At 40.9% G+C, this 19336-nt stretch overlaps 1 protein-coding gene across 1 annotated transcript in view; it reads left to right on the top strand.

Moving 5' to 3' along the window:
• The window catches only part of TDRD12 (tudor domain containing 12), a 74019-nt gene that overhangs the window by 25267 nt on the left and 29416 nt on the right, over nt 1-19336 (top strand). Inside the window, exons 8-17 of the mRNA XM_089902467.1 lie at nt 5323-5420; nt 7199-7275; nt 10129-10209; nt 11612-11672; nt 12011-12118; nt 14269-14454; nt 16318-16477; nt 16959-17086; nt 18754-18945; nt 19189-19317. Coding sequence (XP_089758593.1) covers nt 5323-5420; nt 7199-7275; nt 10129-10209; nt 11612-11672; nt 12011-12118; nt 14269-14454; nt 16318-16477; nt 16959-17086; nt 18754-18945; nt 19189-19317 — 1220 coding nt within the window. The remainder of the gene's footprint in view (nt 1-5322; nt 5421-7198; nt 7276-10128; nt 10210-11611; nt 11673-12010; nt 12119-14268; nt 14455-16317; nt 16478-16958; nt 17087-18753; nt 18946-19188; nt 19318-19336) is intronic.

Here is a 19336-nt window from a genome sequence, read left to right as displayed (position 1 = left end):
GTTGCTTCCGTATCTTGACTGTTGTGAATAATGCTGCTGTGAACATTGGGGTGCATGTTTCTTTTCAACTTAGTAGGTTTTTTTTTCTTTGGATATATACCCAGGAGTGGAATTGCTGGATCATATGGTAGTTCTAGTTTTAGTTATATATATTAAAGACCATTTGTTTCCTTTGCCTTAGGAGACAGATTCAAAAATGAAATATCGCCTACTGTATTGTGCTATACAGTAGGACCTCATTGTTTATCTATTTTTTTGGGGGGGGGCATGCCACAAGGCTTGCAGGACCTTAGTTTCCTGACCAGGGATCAAACTCGTACCTCCTGCAGTGGAAGAGCAGAGTCCTAACCACTGGACTTCCAGGGAGTTCCCTGTTTATTTTATATATAGTAGTTTATATCTGCTGGTCCCAAACTCCTAATTTATCCCTCCCTCCCCCTTTCCCCTTTGGTAACAATAAGTTTGTTTTCTATGTCTGTCAGACTGTTTCTGTCTTGTAAATAAGCTCATTTATCATATCTGAGATTCCACATATAAGTGATACATGATATTTGTCTTTCTCTGCATGACTTCACTTAGTATGATAATCTATAGCTCCATCCATGTTGCTACAAATGGCATTACTTCATTCTTTTTTATGGCTGAGTAGTATTCCATTGTATATATGTAGCCCATCTTCTTTATCCATTCATCTGTCAGTGGACATTTAGGTTGCTTCCATGTCTTGGCTATTGTAAATAATGCTGCTGTGAACATTGGGGTGCATGTATCTTTTCGAATTGGGGTTTTCTCCAGATACACACCCAAGGGTAGGATTGCAGGATCATATGGTAACTCTGTTTTTAGTGTTTTAAGGAACCTCCATGCTGTTCTCCATAGTGGTTGTACCAATTTACATTCCCACCAACAGTGTAGGAGAATTCCCTTTTCTCCATACCCTCTCCAGCATTTATTGTTTCTGGACTTTTTAATGATGGCCATTCTGACAGGTGTGAGGTGATATCTCGTTGTGCTTTTTTTTGGCTGTGTTGGGTCTCTGTTGCTATGCGTGGGCTTTCTCTAGTTGTTTCAAGCAGTGGCTACTCTTTGTCCTGGTGCATGGGCTTCTCTTTGAGGTGGCTTCTCTTGTTGCGGAGCATGGGGTCTAGGTGCACAGGCTTCAGCAGTTGTGGCGCACGGGCTTAGTTGCTCCACGGCATGTGGGATCTTCCCGGACCAGGGATCACACCTGTGTGCCCTGCATTGGCAGGCGGATTCTTAACCACTGCACCACCAGGGAAGTCCCTCATGGTGCTTTTGATCTGCATTTCTCTGATGATTAGTGATGTTGAGCATCTTTTCATGTGTCTGTTGGCCATCTGTATGTCTTCTTTGGAGAAAAGTCTCTTTAGGTCTTCTGCCCATTTTTTGTTTTTGTTTTTGTTCTTTTGCGGTACGCGGGCCTCTCACTGTTGTGGCCTCTCCCGTTGCGGAGCACAGGTTCCGGAAGCGCAGGCTCAGCGGCCATGGCTCACGGGCCCAGCCGCTCCGCGGCATGTGGGATCTTCCCGGACCGGGGCACGAACCCGTGTCCCCTGCATCGGCAGGCGGACTCTCAACCACTGCGCCACCAGGGAAGCCCTGCCCATTTTTTAATTGGTATGTTTGTTTTTTGATGTTGAATTGTATGAGCTGTTTGTATATTTTTGAAATTAAGCCCTTATCCGTCGTGTTGTTTGCAAGTATTTTCTCCAGTCTGTAGGTTATCTTTTGTTTTGTTGATGGTTTCCTTTGCTGTGCAGAAGCTTGTAAGTTTAATTAGGTTCCATTTGTTTACTTTTGCTTTTGTTTCCTTTGCCTTGGGAGACTGACCTAAGAAGACATTGCTAGGATTTATATCAATCTCTGTCTTTTATTTGGTGTATTTAGGCCAATACCGTTTAAGGTGATTATTGATTTAGTTGGATTAATATCTGCCAAACTTGTTACTATTTTCTGTTCATTGCCTTTGTTTTTTGTTCTTGTCTTCCACTTTTTGTCATTTGTAGCTTTAATTTAGCATTTTATGTGATTCTGTTTTCTTTTTTAGCATATCAGTTTTACTTCTTTTTTCACTTTTCTGAATGGTTGCCTTAGATTTTGTAATATACATTTACAACCAATCCAAGTCCACTTTCAAATAACACTATACCTCTTTACGGGTAATGCTAGTACCTTATAATAACAAAGTATTCCTAATTCCTCCCTCCTGTCCATCGTATCATTGTTGTTATTCATTTCATGCACTCATAAGGGTACATAGGTGTGTGTGTAATTTATGTATATTTATATATTTTTATATGTGTATGCATAAGTAATTAAATACATTGTCACTATTATTTTGAACAAACTGTTATCTATTACATCTGTTTTCATTTATTCCTTCTCTAATGTGCACATCCTCAAGCTCAAATATTCTTTCCACAAATGAGTCCAGTCTACCAATAAGCCCATCAAAGGCATTCTTCATTTCTGTTAGTGTTTTTGATCTCTAGCGTTTCTCCTTGATTCTTCTTAGAATTTCCATGTCTCTGTTTATATTACCCATCTGTTCTTGCATATTGTTTAGCTTTTCTATTAGAGCCCTTGGCATATTAATCATAGTTGTACTAAATTTCTGGTGCAATAATTTCAGCATCCCTGCTGTGTCTGACTCTGGCTCTGATTTGCCCTATGTCTTCAAACTGTCACCTGTTTTGCTTTTCGGTATGCCTTGTAATTTATTTTTTTTGTTTAAAACCAGACATGATATACTGGGTGAAAAGTAGGCCTTTAAAGATACGGTTGTAAGATGTAGAGGGAGGGTAAGCGGTCTGTAATGCTACGATTAGATCTCCATCTTTGGGGGCCTGTGCCCCTGGGCTGTGACCTTCACATGTGCTTTTCAGTCCTCCACCTCTCCTGCTTTAGGGGGGACAGGATGGCTGGAGGGGGTAGATAGATAGAGTGGGGTATTTCCCCTCCCCCAAGGCGATTAGTCTCTGGTAAAGCCCCAGTAGTTTAGGCTCTGGTTAGTTCCTCCTGAGGCCCAGCCTTGTTGAGAACAGAATGTGCTGACATATTTCAAATTGGTTAATTTTCCCCTCCCTTACTGGCAGCCCCAGCGGGATTTTTATATGATCTTCACTATGAGAACCTGGTAGAGTTCCAGTAGGTAAGATTCACAGAAGTGTTGGGGGCCTCCTGGAACTGTTAACTTACTTTCCCACCCTGAGCCTCCAGGAAATGGTCGATTACAGTTCAGATTTTCCTGCTCCAGTGCAGGTTCCTGTGGAGATTTCTGCTCACATCAGTTGTGATTCTCTGTCTCCCGCATCTGTCTCTCCAGTTGTGGGGGAAGAGGTTTGCCCTGCAACCTCATTTTTTAGGTCAGATCTAATAAGAGTTGGTATTTTTCAGTTGGATTAGCGTTTTACTTATTGTTATGATGGAGTGGTGAATTCCAAACTCCTTACATGCTGGAATCAAAACTGGAAGTTAAATTGAGTTTTGAAATGTAAGATTTCAAAGGGAGTTTGGAATTCACCACTCCATCATAACAATAAGTAAAAAGCTAATCCAACTGAAAAATAACAACTCTTATCATATAACAACAATAACAACAAATAACAATAATCAAATATAAGATGACAGCATTTATTTCTTCATGGAGATTCTAATCGCTTTTCTTTTTCCTGCTTGTATTATCTATCTTTATTGACTCCTTAAGTTGTTCCAGATTCTCAGTTGGGTATTATATATCTGTATGATTTGAATCTTTTTTTTTTTTTTTTTTTTTTTGTGGTACGCAGACCTCTCACTGTTGTGGCCTCTCCCGTTGCGGAGCACAGGCTCCGGACGCGCAGGCTCAGCGGCCATGGCTCACGGGCCCAGCCGCTCCGCGGCATGTGGGATCTTCCCGGACCGGGGCACAAACCCGTGTCCCCTGCATCGGCAGACGGACCCTCAACCACTGCGCCACCAGGGAAGCCCTGACTTGAATCTTTTAAAATTTATTAAACGTGTATTATGCCCCATAATATGGTCTCACTTGGAAAAGGCTGTGTGTGTACTTGAAAAGAATGTATGTTCTGCTATTGTTGGGGAGAGCGTTACATAAAGGTCAGTTACGTCATGTTGGTTGATAGTGTTGTTCAGGTCTTCTCCGTCTTTATTGATTTTTTTTTTGTCAACCCATCTATCAACTACTGAAGGACGGTTGTTGATATCTGCAACTTTGCAATTGTTTTATTTTTGTCTCCTTTCAATTCTATCAGTTTCTGTTACATGTATTTCGAGGCTGTTACTTAGGTACATGAAAGTTTAGAACTTTTATGTCCTCTTGATGAATTGATCTGCGTCGTTATTAAATGACCCTTTTATCTCAGATAATATTCTTTGATCTGAAGTCTGCTTTGTCTCAGCTGGGGCTGTCATCTGAAATACGTGTAGTGGCCTTTCCATGTGGTTGCTTGGGCTTCCTCACAACGTGACGGCTGGGCTTCAGAAGTGAGCATCAAAGAGAGCAAGTCATAAGTGTGTGACGTTTTTGTGATCTAGCTTTGGAAGTCACATAACACCCCTTCCATGTTTACAAGCCCACCCAGGCAGTCGGGAAAGGAGTATGAGCCCATCTCTCCGTGGCAGAAGTGTGAAGATCACATTGTAAGAATAGCATGTGTTGGGAGTCATGTTGTGACCTTTGCAAAATAGATTCTGCCAAGTTGGGAAAATAAATTATGGTTAATTTTTAGCCATTAAAGGAATTTATAAAACATTTTTTAATAATAAGGTTGAAACAAGATTTTTAAATTTAATCCCCTCAAGTAAAGTATAACACAAAATCCTATTCCATAACAATTTTATATATTAAGGTTTTACAATAGTACTTTTTTTTAGTATAATCTTTTTTTTTTTTTTTAAGGTTTTTTTTTTTTGGGGGGGTGCTGTGTTGTTCGGTCTTTGTTGTTCTGCGCGGGCTTTTTCTAGTTGTGGTGAGTGGGGGCTACTCTTGGTTGCGGTGATTGGGCTTCTCATTGCAGTGGCTTCTCGTTGCAGAGCATGGGCTCTATGCACCCAGGCTTCAGGAGTTGTGGCTCGTGGGCTCTGGAGCGCAGACTCAGTAGTTGTGGCGCATGGGCTTAGTTGCTCCGCAGCATGTGGGATCTTCCCGGACCAGGGCTCGAACCCGTGTCCCCTGCATTGGCAGGTGGATTCTTAACCGCTGCGCCACCAGGGAAGCCCTAGTATAATCCTTTTTGTCCTATTTTCTATTTATTAATAACACTTTCTAAGATAATTTTTATTACTATTTGTATTTTGCAGATACAGCTATAAAGTGTAATACGGATTCATTGAGAGATTCACCTAAAAAAAAATCAGAAAAGAAACAACAGTGCGTCTCCTTAAAAGATGTAAATAAGGTGGTCTTTTTAAATGTTCATTAAATACAAAGTTCATATAATGTTCATTTTAGAATATTCTCCTTTAAAATCTACTAGGAACCAAAAATATGGCTATGATAGTTTCATTCATGAAAAAATATAAGTTTACATGTTTGCTCTGTTTCAAAAGAACAGGGTAACTCCAGCTCCTCCCTTGTCAAGTCCTTGTTCTTTTTGTTGTTGTTGTTGTTTAACTTTAGTAGCTTAACACAAAAAAACTTTGTTTTGCAGTCATACAATATGCGTTCTTGAAGCTGGGGGGATGTTCTGCTCCATATAATCCTTACTCAAGGACCTGGGTTCATCACCTAGAACATCATAATCGTAGTGGCGGGGGATAAAGGGAAAAGAGAATTGTGAACCTGCTATAAAGTCCTTCTACCCAGAAGTGACACATGTCACTTCTGATTATGTATCATTGGTTAAAGCAAGTCATATGATCATGTAACTGCAAAGGATCATAAAAGTACATTCCTGCTGATTAGCCAGAAGGAGAACTGGAAATAATTAATGAGCTGCAAATGTATACTGTTAACTCCCAGAGATATTACTAAGTGAAAAGAAAAAGCATGCTTTATTCTTCATGTTAAAAAACACGTTACAGGACTTCCCTGGTGGCGCAGTGGTTGGGAGTCCGCCTGCCAATGCAGGGGACATGGGTTCGTGCCCCGATCCGGGAAGATCCCATATGCCGTGTAGCGGCTGGGCCCGTGAGTCGTGGCCGCTGAGCCTGCGCGTCTGGAGCCTGTGCTCCACAACAGGAGAGGCCACATCAGTGAGAGGCCCACATACCGCAAAAAAAATACAGAAAACAAAATACCATGTTATATATACTATATACTCTTGAAATGCATTGAGTATTTCTGGAAGTCCATGTTGAAAATAAGGAGATAGCTCTAGGTAGGCATAGAAAACCTAGGTGGTTTAATTTTCTTGAAGTCTTAATTTTCACTGTATATGATTTTGTATTTTATGTATTTCATAGCAGACGCATGTATTATCTAGTAAGGGTTTCCCAAAAGGAATATGTGAGTCCGGGAGAGACTTTTAAAAAATTACTTAAATTGGGGCTTCCCTGGTGGAGCAGTGGTTGAGAGTCCGCCTGCCGATGCAGGGGATGTGGGTTCGTGCCCCGGTCCGGGAAGATCCCACATGCCGTGGGGCGGCTGGGCCCGTGAGCCATGGCCGCTGAGCCTGCGCGTCTGGAGCCTGTGCTCCGCAACGGGAGAGGCCACAACAGTGAGAGTCCCGCGTATCGCCACAAAAAAAAAAAAAAAAAAAATTACTTAAATTTATAAAGATTTAGTAATCATGGCTTATAAATAAAATTTCCAAGTGGGAGACACTTTTAAACTCAAATCCTTGTTCTTGGCTTACTGACCACTCTACAAAATTAGGTATTTATTCTCATTTTAACAAGGGTGTAAAAATCTGGAATTATGGGACACTCTGATAGTTAAGGTCAAGTCTAACCTGTCCCTCCAGGTCTTTTGAAAAGACAGGTGAAAGTAATTCCAGGACATTTTAAATACTGATTATATGAAAAGGCAGCTGCCTGCTATTTGGATATTTCAATCTAGTGGTTATAGCAGTGGCATAATCACCCAGCTCTCCAGTTCTTGGTCTCTTCATATCTGTGTTGCCTGAATGTTATCTGGGATGGTTGTCTATGAGAATAACTCCCATGGAATTTTGGTTCCTCAAGAATGTATATCATGTTAGCATAATTATTCTTTCTGAAAAAAATTGTTTTACAGTGCGTTGAGTCTTCAGTGTATTGGCCAATGAAAAGAGGCATAACCATGTATGCCGATCCAGATATACCAGCAGCAAGGTATGATTTGAAAACCAGTGTAATTGACTAGAGACTTAAGTATAATATTGTTTTATACAGCATTCTATAAGATTGATGATAGAAGAATATTCAATTTCAAAAAAAGAGTGACCTTGGAAATATCGATTAAACATATATTAATTTAAAATTAAAATGTTTGACAACTGGCTAGCAGCACCGTTGACCAAAAAGTGGTAGTGATTCTTGTCTCCTTGTTACCTTATCAGACAAAGTTGTGTCTGTAAGGCAGGTCCAGTGACACTGTCTTGATGTAAAGGATGGGTAAATGTGGGCCAGATGGCAGTTCAAGTTGGTGGAAAGCAAAGAATGGTCTGTTATATTTTTGAAGATGAGCATCAAAGACTTTGTAACCCTGTCCTCATCAAGATCCATGTCAGTGATACTAATGAGATCACAGAAAGGATGTATTGTAATGTTACACATTTCACATATAGTGTAAGATCTTAAAATGGGAAGCTTCCATTTCTCCCCTTCTGAACTTTATGCTAGTGTTGTCATACATTTTATTTATACATTTGTTATAAATGCTGGAATCTATTATTGTTTGTATTTAAGCAGTGATTTTTCTTTTAGAGGGATTTAAATAAATAATAAAAAAATTATATATTTACCCACGTAGTTACCATCCATGATTTTCAGTTTTTGTGTAGATGCAGATTTCCATCTGGTACCATTTTCCTTCTACCTGAAGGACTTCCTTTACTATTTCTTGTATTATGGGTCTGCTGGTGATGAATTCTTTCAGCTTTTGTGTGTCTGAAAAAATATTTGAGCTTCATTTAAAAAAAAACACAAAACCTTTGCAAGGACAGAATTCAAGGTTTAAATTTCTTTTCCCCTGTGTTTTAAAGATGTTGCTCCACCATCTGCTTGCTCATATTGTTACCAGTGCAAAATCTACCATCGTCTTTTTTCTTTGTTCCTCTGTGTGCAGCATGTCTTTTTCCTCTGCTTTTAAGATTTTATTGCTGGTTTGAACAATTTAATTATTGTATCACATGTCTTGGTGTAGTTTTGCTCACGTTTCTTATGCTTGGGGATCATTAGGGTTCTTCATTTGTAGGTTTCTGTCTTTTCATCAATTTGGTAAGTATTCAGCTGTTATTCTACAAATATTTTTTTCTGCACTCATCTCTTTCTCCTCTCCTTTTGAGACTCTTATGAGACAAATGTCCCTGAGGGTCTGTTCATTTTTGCAACCTTTTCTTGCTGTTTGTCATATTAATAATTCTGCTGATCTATGTTTAATTGACTCTTCTGTCATCTCCATTTTGCTACTAAGCCCATCCAGTGAATTCTTTATTTGATGTATTATATTTTATAATTAAATAAAATTTTTATTTAATTTTTTTCTAATCTGTATTTTTTTTTTGCTGAGAAGAAAGGAGAGTTCTTATCATGCCGTTCAACGGTGCTCCCCTTTCCTTTTCTTATGGAGCATGGTTATAAGAGCTGCTTGATAATTCACACTTCTGAGCTGTGCTGGGGTTGGCACCTGTTGATTATCTTTTCCCTCTACAGTCTGTCTGATTTTCCTGATTCTTTGTATGTCAAGTAATTTTGGATTGCATCCTGGATATTTTGAATATTATGGTATGAGACTCTGGTTTAGAATCCTCTGGAGGATGTTAACTTTGTTGTTTTTGTTGTTTGTTTTAGCAGGAGGTCATCACTTCCTTAAGGTTCAGACCTCAAACTCTGTCTCACTTGCCGTGGGTGGTGATTGCGGCACTGTTTCTAAGTCTTTGGTACACTGCTTTGGGTCTGTTCTGAATATGCTCAACTTGGGGTGAGCATGGGACTTCTTTTGGGGCCATAAAAAGAAATAAGGGATTTCCCCCCCCCTCCCCGCCACCCAGCTCTCTATCTCTTTTTTTTTCCCCCAGGATTTTCCTCACATTCACCATTTTCTAGATGCTCTCTCTCTCTGTTCCTCTGACCAGGTAGATGGTTTCTTGTGGAGAAGCTACCATGCAGTTCTGTGTGATTGGGGCTGCTTGTGCAATAAAATTGCAATAGAAATAAGAGAGGAAAAATGAGGGGGATTTTCCTTGTACAGTCTTTAGACTACTGGGTCCCTGTTTCCTGGTTCCTTAGAGGGAGGGAGGAGTCTTCTCTCAGGGTTTTAAGTGACCACACTGCCGTTACCACTGCAGCATGCAGCTCCGTGATCAGAGCTGCCCTTGGGGCAGGGCCAGGAGAGGAAGAGAAGAGAGAAGTCAGGATTCCTTACATCCTCTGGTTTAAGGCCCTTCCCTTTTCTCTGGCTTGAAATACAGTCGGCCCTCCTTATTCACAGCTCCTGCATCCGCACTGACACAGGTCCCTTGGGTACGGAGGGCCGACTGTACTGCACCATCTTATATGAGCATCCGTGGATTTCGGTATCCGCAGGGCTCCTGGAACCAGTCTCCTGTAGATACTAAGGGATGATGGTAGAGAGTTTCTCTCAGGGTTTTTGATGTCTGCATCTTCTACGCCATTCTGCAACTCAGGCTGCCCTCAGCTCAACACCAAGGGAAAGCCAGGAAACTCTCCATAGCTCTGGTGGCTTTTCACGTTTTAGTTGTAGTAGTTGGGTACTTCATCCCAAGTTTCTAGTTGTAATCAGTAAGGAAGAGAGGATGTAGTGGGCTTGCTCGCTCTTGGCAGCCCAGGACTGTCAAAATGGTTTTCATACTCAAAGGACTCAGTTTCAGTTCTCACAGAATTTACTGAAGTTGATCAGCTTATTCCAGTGGAACTTCTTAAATTGTCTCCCAGAAAATAACGGTATTTTGAGGTTGGGGATAAATGGGTTCAGAAATTTTAATAAAAGTTTTTGATTTCTAGTGCTTTATGTCAGAAGTCAAATGAGAAACCACTTAGATTGGCTGAGAAGAAAGGATACAATGAGAAGAACGGCTGTGTGAAGTATGGATTTTTTTCTTGGCCTAAATTTTTAATTGAAATAATTGTAAAAAACAGTATAAGCAGGAAGAATTGAAAATATGATTTTATTATTAATTTCAAACCTGCATTCCCATAAAGTAAATAAATATATATACACACACGTTTTTTCTTTTCCATTTGCTAGAGTAGATTTTTCTGTTTAAAGCTTTGTTCCACCGTAAATAGTCATGCTCTACCTCCTGTTCCTGATTCTCTTGTCAAGTGAACAGTTTTATGAAACAAATTATATATAGTTGATCTTTTGGGGCTGTTGATTTTATATGGGTTGGTGCTTGCTTTCTTCCCAGTTTTCTGACGTTAAATAGATCTACCACCTGCTGGAGAAACTGTTTAATTATTTGCAGTGTAGAACTTCAGGATTTTGGGGTTTTTTTTTGTCCTGCCAGATTCACAAAGTATTCACTTACAAGGTGTTAACAATAGAGCGATCACTTCATTTTATACTTGTTTAGTCTACAAAATATTTTCCTACGAATTTTTATGATTTCTTACCCTACTAGCTTAAAAATGCTCTTACGTTCCAAGTAACTGTGGCTGCTCTAAAACCACCAGAGTGACAAAGTGTTTGAGACAGTTCAGAAGTGGGTAGGTTGTACTGCATCCACTAACTGGCCTGAGATGACTGGGGAGAGGGTGTTGACCCTACAGCCATTTTGGTGTCCCGACTTCCCAGAGGCCACTCTGTGGCCCTGTGATGTCCCCTTGCCCAGCAGGAGGTCCTCACCGTGTCCAGGGCCGAGGGCTCTGAAGGCCGCCATGGAGCCCGTGGATCTGGGGGTGGCTATTAATGTACCAGAGTTGACATCCTCTTACCCAGGCATCCCTCCACCTAATACCTGAAAGTTGTGGTGCTACAACAGGTTATTTTCCTTGGAACCAAAGACCTTGGTTGTCCACGCAGCTCATTTCTTTTAGCTACATGCCCTTTACTTAGAACCCACTGGTGAAATGACATCAGTTATTCTATCAGTCTGTGGTGGGTTCCAGGGAACCTTGAAGTGATTAAAGATCGAACAGCAAAAAAAGGAAGGAGGCAGTGGGTTTCTTAGAAGAAACATGAGATGACCTAGTGATCATGCAGTCTTTCTCCATGTCCAGAGCAAGTGGTCCTGGGATTGGCAGTGCTGTGTCCACAGAGCAGGGCCCAGTGGGGGAGGGAGAGGGGGCAAGCATGAGACTGGCAAGACCCCCATGGCCCCTTATGTAGCAATAGACAAGGCAAAACAGAACAAGCAGGAATGTCATAGCCATGCCTTGGGAGGCAGAGTTCATTTTACCTCTGTCGAGGAAGAATTAGAATAATAGCTCAACTGAAGAAATATGAACACTCCTTTCTTCTTCAAATTATCCTTTTATTTTACAGATTATTGCAGTTTCTAAATCCTGATCATTCGAGAGCCGATGGAATCTCTGATCTGCAGCAGGTATGGCAAACACCCGCAAGAGAAAACTGTTTACTCTTTAAATCCTTCCCCTTCCTCCCTCAAGATTTGAGATATGAAGAGAAACTCCTTGCATGGAGGACTTTACCTGAAGATACCCTTTTAGAAATTATCTAATGAATTATTGCTTTAGAGACATGGCTCTTTTGGGTAATGGATAATCTTCCTTTTATTTTGGTAATTTTGGTGGGTTTTTATAAGCATATAAACTTAGGGTTTTACATGGAAACCAAACTCTTATATCTTCTTTATTTCCATAAAGTTCTTGGTATTCTGTGCTAACACCACAGGGCAGAGCCATCTGACATCTGTGTTCTTAGTTGCAGAAGCTGAAGTCAGGCTCCCGGCTGCCCTTGGTCGTTCTGCGGACCAGGGTCGAGCCCTGCTTGTCCATCAACACGGCGCCACTCTCGGCAGACCTGAAAAAGGTGACGGGGCTCAGACCAGGCTTGTGAAGGAGGACTGACCTGCTCTAACATAGAAAGATTTTTTATAAAACAGTTTTAAGTTTGCATTTATATAATTTCTTTGCTTTTGAAATTTTCTTTTAAGATTTTATTATTAATTTCTCATTTATTCTTAAAGTCGAGGTTAACTTCTTATAAGTGAATAATTCTTTTGTGGAGAAACCTAAGTGCTTTTCTGAAATAAGTTTTCAAATGCGCCTCTGAAAAGGGGCTTAGAAGGGACACAAGTAGTCAGGGCAGTTAGAATGTACTTCTTAGTACTCTTTTCAGAATTGCGTTATAGACCTGTGGTTTCACTTAGATCATCGGTTTAGATCATAAATCTTTATCTACTTCCCTCTTGATATTGAAAAAAAGTAAAAACAAAAAAACTACAAGCATGAATAGAATGAGAGCGGAGCCTTTATTGGACAAGAAATTTCTACAGGCTTTTGGAAGATGGAAAAGAAGCAGCCAGGATGGCTGACCACCTGAGGAAGGAGTGACACGGGGAGGGCAGTGAACTCCCTGCCTTGTTTCCTGAACATCTTCAGCCAGTTTCTCAGGAAGGAGATTGGAGGCTCTGTTTGGAGAAACCGAATGGCGCTAGAGAATGACCTTGCGGTGATGCTGTTTTCGAACCCTCTCAGTAAAAATGCATGCTCGCTGCCTGTCTCCTTGCAGTGATGTGACGCTCACATGGTGATGAGCTCTGCCCTGCCTGCGGATATAGTCAGCTTTCAGTGTCCTCGATGTGAGCAGACATCAGGGATCCTTGGACACTGGAAGAAAGCCTTAACCTAGGGGAAAAAAAAAAAGACCAAAACAAACTCTGAAAGAAACAAACAATGTTAAGGAGTGGAAGAAAACATTAGAAAATAGATATCCTCAGAGATAAGAGAAGATATTGCTTGGATTTAACAATAATAGGGTGCTACTAAAAACAAAAGGAACAGAGATAAAAAGGGCTCTTAGAAATTAAAAATGCTATGGAAATAAAAAAACAGTAGATATGAGAGGTAAGATAGAAGTTAACAATCAGAAAGTAGAACACAAAGACAAAGAGATGGAAATGGGGGGGAAAAGAGAATTTGAGGGTCAATTTGAGGTCTCGTATCTGAGTGGGATTTCTAGCAAGAATGACGGCAGAGGACCGAAAATTCTGAGAATAACACATGGACGCTTTCCTTACTTAATGGATATGACTTTCTAAATTAAGAGGGTTTGCCGACCGGAGACCCAGCACAACCAAGGAGCAGGAGCGTAGACACGTTGCTACGAAGCATCTGAGCTGGAGGGATCCAGAGATCGTGAAAGCTTCCGGAGAGAAGAAACCCATCCCGCGGCGGGGTCAGGAATCAGAATGACTTCAGACTTTCCCACAGTTCACCAGAGGAGCAGTGACTCCACAATTCTCATGAAAAGTTATTTCCAGCCTAGAGGTCTGTACTCAAACCATTACTGAAGTGTAAGGATAGAATGAAGACATTTTCACACGTGCAGAATCTCAGATTTCCTTCCCCTGTACCCTTTGTCGAGAAGCTGCCGAAACTTGTTCTCCACCAAACCAAGAAGTTCAACCGAGAAAGCTGCAGCAAAAAGGGTGATGTTGCAGGGGAATCCCAGTCCCGAGTGCAGCTGGGGTTCAGGGCCGGGGGATGAGACCTTCAGAGAGAGGACGGTACTGATGAGTTCAGCCTGTTGGCAGATCTCATCGGTGTGGCTGGAGAACTCCCCTCTGTGGAACATTTGGGAGGTCTTGATGACAGCGAATTACATAGAAAGATAAGCAAACAAAGGCAAGCTTTTAAAAAACTTTCTAAGTGGAGCTGGTGCACCAGCAGCTTATCAGGAGGAAGGGAAGCCGCGTCTTTGCTGCGGTGAAATGTTAAGCACCTCGTGCCTCGACAGACTCTGCCTATTGGATCCTTTCAGTTGGGAGCCCAGAAAAGCAAGAGTCTTTTGAGCAGAAGTTTGTTGCTGGAAAAGATTCAGGGGGCACTTGTTAAGTTAGGTCTTGGATAACACCAGATTAAACAATGTATACTCGTTATTGGGGTAAAGTGAGCAATGAGAAGTTTATTAGTTTTCTGGGTTTTATTGTTGTTTTGGTTGTTGTTGATGTTTTGTAGGCTCTTCAAAGAAATAAGTTTCCGGGCCCCAGCCACACTGAATCTTACTCTTGGCCTCCCATAGCACGTGGCTGTGACATGGTGGTCATTTCTCACTGTGGAAATGACCCTTTGTTGTACCTTCCACCACTGCTTACGATTTTGCAAACAGGGGGCTGCTACAAGTCATTACCAAGTAGAAATGGAGTAAGTTGAAGACATTTTTGTTTAACAACAAAATGGATTAAATATTTATTTTAAATTTGACACCTAACCTTTGGTAAAGTTTAAGTTACATTAAAACTGGCAGGGGGCTTCCCTGGTGGCGCAGTGGTTGAGAGTCCGCCTGCCGATGCAGGGGACACAGGTTCGTGCCCTGGTCTGGGAAGATCCCACATGCCGTGGAGCGGCTGGGCCCGTGAGCCATGGCCGCTGAGCCTGCGCGTCCGGAGCCTGTGCTCCGCGACGGGAGAGGCCACAACAGTGAGAGGCCCGCGTACCGCAAAAAAAAAACCCAAAAAGCAAAAACAAAAAACAAACAAAAAAAACCTGGCAGAACAGAGACCGTCCTATGAGAAACTCTTTTCTCAACACAGTCACTGATTCTCTCACACTGATTCTTACCGAGAACCCCTAGTTGTGAGCCATCGGCTGAGTTGGGAGAGTCCTGGCTTTTAGTGATGACTGTACACTTTATAGAATTATCTAACTGATTCGATTCACGTAATTATCATGGCAAACCCTTGAGATGGTCATGCCGTGTGTTGTTTTCACTATTTTATAGATGAGAAAATTAAGCTCATGAAAAGTTACTGGTAAAAGTTCTTACCTGCTGACAAGTGTGACAAGAAGTGGGACTTGAACTTAGGATTTCTGTCATCTTGTCCCTCTTCTTTAAATTATCTTCACAGAACCCCACACTGCTTTATGATCCCACTTTATTTTTCCCACTCATAAGAATCAGTTAATAGCTGAGAGGGATGGTGGAAAGGAAAGAAATTGGATGTGAGGGTCAAATGATGGTGAGTGAGTGACATCTGCTTTGCTGGGGTTTTGGCTGTTAGGTGAATTGACGTGTATGAGACCCGTCTCAGATCTTCTCCCAAGATACACTGCAGATGGTTCCATCACTCATTATAAGGTGAAAAATAGCAGTACAGAAGACAATTCGAATTTCATCTTAGGAAAGATCCTAGTTTATTTTTCTGATTATGCCATGTAGTTTAACGAGTTCTCTTTGGAAATCCGTGTTGGCTATGTTACGATGTATTGACTTAATAATATTAAGTGGATACATTTGTATCACTCAATCAGGTAGCAGCTGAGCCCACTGATGAGGTGCAGCTTGTGTTGAGATAGACCCCTGGCCGGGCCAGAAAGGAATGTCCAGGTCTGACCCTTGTGTCCGTTCTGCTTTCTCCGCATCTCCAGGGTCAGTCTGCATTTAGGCGTGAGCCCTGGAAGCAGGCGCTTGCCTGCGTCTGCATAAAAAAAAAGAGGAGACTCATTCTTGTCTTCAGTTAATTGAGGGCATGTGTCCAGGAAGGTGTTTGGCAGGCAGATATCGAGAGATATCTGTGGGATAGTGGAGGGCAGGGGTCAGATGTTGCAGTAGGGAACTTAATCTCCTAAGGAAGTGATGTTAACCTTTTTCAGGGCCCCTTTCAGGAGGCAGTTCATCCTTGTGCTTAGCAGCAGCAGGTCTGGAGCCGGATTGCCTGGCTTTGAATCCTGCTTCTACTGAATATTAGCTGTGCAGCCTTGGGCAACAAACTTCACCTTTCTGTCCCTTAGGCTCCTCATCTGTGAAATGAGGTAGTAATAGGTCTCACCCTGTAAGGGGACTTTAAGGACTAAATGATTTAATACTTGTGCATAGTTTAAGCCCTAGCAGAATCTGAGTCAATGTGTCTGAATCCATGCTAGTGAAATTATATTTTGACTTTTCTGACCTGCATGACAGTGATGATAGCAAAAACTCATAGTGCTTACTGTGTACAGGGAGATGTTCTGCGTGTCTTTGATTCTTAACCTTTGTCCAAAATTATGTGACTTTATTTGTCTTTGCAGCCTCTGGCAGTCATCGTGTGCCCTGGGTGGAAAAAGGCCCAATTAGTTTTTGAATTATTGGGAGACTATAGCATGTCCTCCAGGCCTGTTGTTCATCCTGTGGTATTAACAATCGGACTCCACAAAGATGAAGCCAAAAATATGAAGCTTCCAAGTGGGTGTAAGCATCCTTTCCGAGCTATTTGGTTTTCCGTAGAGAACACAGTGGAAGCCTGCTCAGGCAGGCCTGGGAGCCAGCACTGACGCGGGGCTTGTGTGGTGATCAGCCAGACCTCACTTGTCAGTTACCGATCAGTGTTGGTGGTGAAGGTTTACTCTTGGCTTACATCTGTTTTACCGAGAAAGCTAAGTCTTTTCATTCATTTATCAACGATTTATTAAACACTTACTGTTTATCAGCTGTTGACTAAAACCACCCCCTGCCTTTCAGGAGCTCAAAACCTGGTGGGAACGCAGGTGTTTAGTCAGACAGTACAGGGGCAGCCTGGGCAGGCCTCTTCTCACACCCACCTGAGGAAGAAACACAGGGTTTATTTCATTGAAAGGCATTTCTAGAAAGTATGTGGAATCTTAGCAAAGGAAACGTTAGAAAAACCTGTGGAAAATCTAAGGCGTTAACTGTGTTTTCTTTTAAAATGTAGGCAATGTAATTGTTACAACACCACATAGCCTCCTGAGACTTCTCAAATATCAAAGCTTGTTATTTCTTAGACTCTGTCATCTGATTTTGGATGAGGTGGAAGTCTTATTCTCTGAAGCTAATGAACAAGTAAGTATGGCATTTATTTAGATGTCATTACTACTCAGAAATATATATATATATATTATATATATCTATGTAAAATTAAAGTCTTTTAGGAGTCAGGAAACGTGTCTAGTTGGGAAGAAGCTGGCTAATCTAAAAAATGTTTCCCTTTAACTGCTATAATCAAGAGGACAGAACATTTATCTGAATTTTCTACCCAATGTTAAAGTTCTCTTTGAAGAGCAGAATTTCTTTCCCAGGGACATTTTCTAAAATCAATATTTTTCTGGTTATGTAAGCAATACTTTTATTTTAGAAAATTTGAGAAATAGAGAAGAACCCTGGAAAAACCCCAACATCCATAATCTTATGCTCAGAGGTTACGTAACCACTGTTACTGTTTTAGAGTATTTCTTTCCTTTTTGTAATTCCTGTGTCTATTGATACATATAATTAATAATATCAGGACCTTATTTTATGTATTAGTTTGTAACTTGCATTTCAGTGAACAGCACTGTGAGTATTGCTACCAACTGTTCTCTAGCATGGTTGCTACTGTTACCTTATTTTATGTATTAGTTTGTAACTTGCATTTCAGTGAACAGCACTGTGAGTATTGCTACCAACTGTTCTCTAGCATGATTGTTACTGTTACCTTATTTTATGTATTAGTTTGTAACTTGCATTTCAGTGAACAGCATTGTGAGTATTGCTACCAACTGTTCTCTAGCATGATTGCTACTGTTACCTTATTTTATGTATTAGTTTGTAACTTGCATTTCAGTGAACAGCATTGTGAGTATTGCTACTAACTGTTCTCTAGAATGATTGTTACTGGCCATGTGGTATTGAACCCTGTGGACATAACATAATTTATTTTCTGATTGTCTTATATATGGACATTTAGCATCATTTGTGTGTATGTGTGTAGCTGAAGAAACATCTTTTGGCACGTGTTTTCTTAGGATCAATTCCCAGGAAGGGGATTAATGGATTAAAGGCTATGAATTCTTAAAAGGCACTTGTTGGAAGCAGTGTAGCATGAAGGTCAGGAGCATTCCTTTGGGAGCAGCAGTGGCCCCAAGGTCAAGCCCAGGCTTTGTGACTTACTGACTGTCTCAGTTCTTATTTGCAAAGCTAGTATCTGGAACACTGCCTTGTTCAGTGGCACTCTGAAAGTGTAGAAGGGTTTGCACTCCCTCTGGAAGTGTGCCTCCGCGCCACACTGCCTGCACCCCTGGCAGTAGGAGGCCCTCGTCCAGCTTTCTTTTCTAGGCTGATTGTTCCACGTGGCATCTGATTTGCTTAATCTGTATTTCCTTGATTACTTTGTTAAATTGAGCATTAATTCATACTGGCCATTTGTACCCATTCTTCTAGGAGCTGCTTGTTCATTTCCTTCGCTTGTTTTCTTTCACTGGGATCATCTTTTTCTAACTAGTTCGTAGAAGTTTTTATATAAGGCTGTTCATCCTTTGTTACCTGTGTCGCCGGTATTTACCTAGATGTTTGTTTTAATTTTGTCTATACATAAACATTTTTCCTTTTTAGTTTTTTCTTTTACTTTCATGTTTAAAGACCTTTCCCACTCTGAGAACAGAAAATATACATTCCTTACATTTTATATTCTGTCAAACTAATTATTAGTTTCTTTTGAAATAAAAGTGAAATTAATTATGCTGATTTTTTAGATGTTTCCTATATTAGATAACTTTAAAAAAATTATTGAAGTTGAAGAAAGGGAATCTGCCCCACATCAGATTGTTGCAGTTGGAGTTCATTGGAACAGACATATAGAGCAGTTAATCAAAGAGTTCATGAACGACCCCTACATTGTGATCACAGCCATGGAGGAGGCTGCCCTCTATGGCAGTGTCCAACAGGTAAAGAGTCCTGGGTGTGTGTGGTGGGGGGTTGGTGAGCCCAAGCAAGTAGCCTTTATTCATGGCTTAATATTAAAAGATTACAGCATTAATTTCATATACAATCTGTAATTGTGTATTTAAATTTATATTGCTTTTCTATACCTTCTTTCCTATTAAAATTGTGACTTTGCCATAAAAAGTAAAACTGGAGCACCTTGAACATTTTTTAAAAATCCCACTGTTTCTGCATTTCATTACCAGGTAGTACATCTTTGCCTGGAATGTGAAAAGACCTCCACTTTACTCCAAACTCTTGATTTCGTTCCAAGTCAGGCACAAAAGACCTTGATCTTCACCGGTTCTGTAGCTGAAACAGAAATAGTGTGTAAGGTGAGCCCTTCCACACATG

The sequence above is a fragment of the Delphinapterus leucas genome, chromosome 20 (assembly GCF_059928025.1).
Source record: "Delphinapterus leucas isolate spDelLeu-1000000601 "Yukka" chromosome 20, BTC_Dleu_Yukka2, whole genome shotgun sequence".
In the NCBI taxonomy this organism is placed as follows: domain Eukaryota; kingdom Metazoa; phylum Chordata; class Mammalia; order Artiodactyla; family Monodontidae; genus Delphinapterus; species Delphinapterus leucas.
The sequence above is the reverse complement of the archived record's forward strand: the minus strand, read 5'-3'. Positions and strand labels throughout refer to the sequence as shown.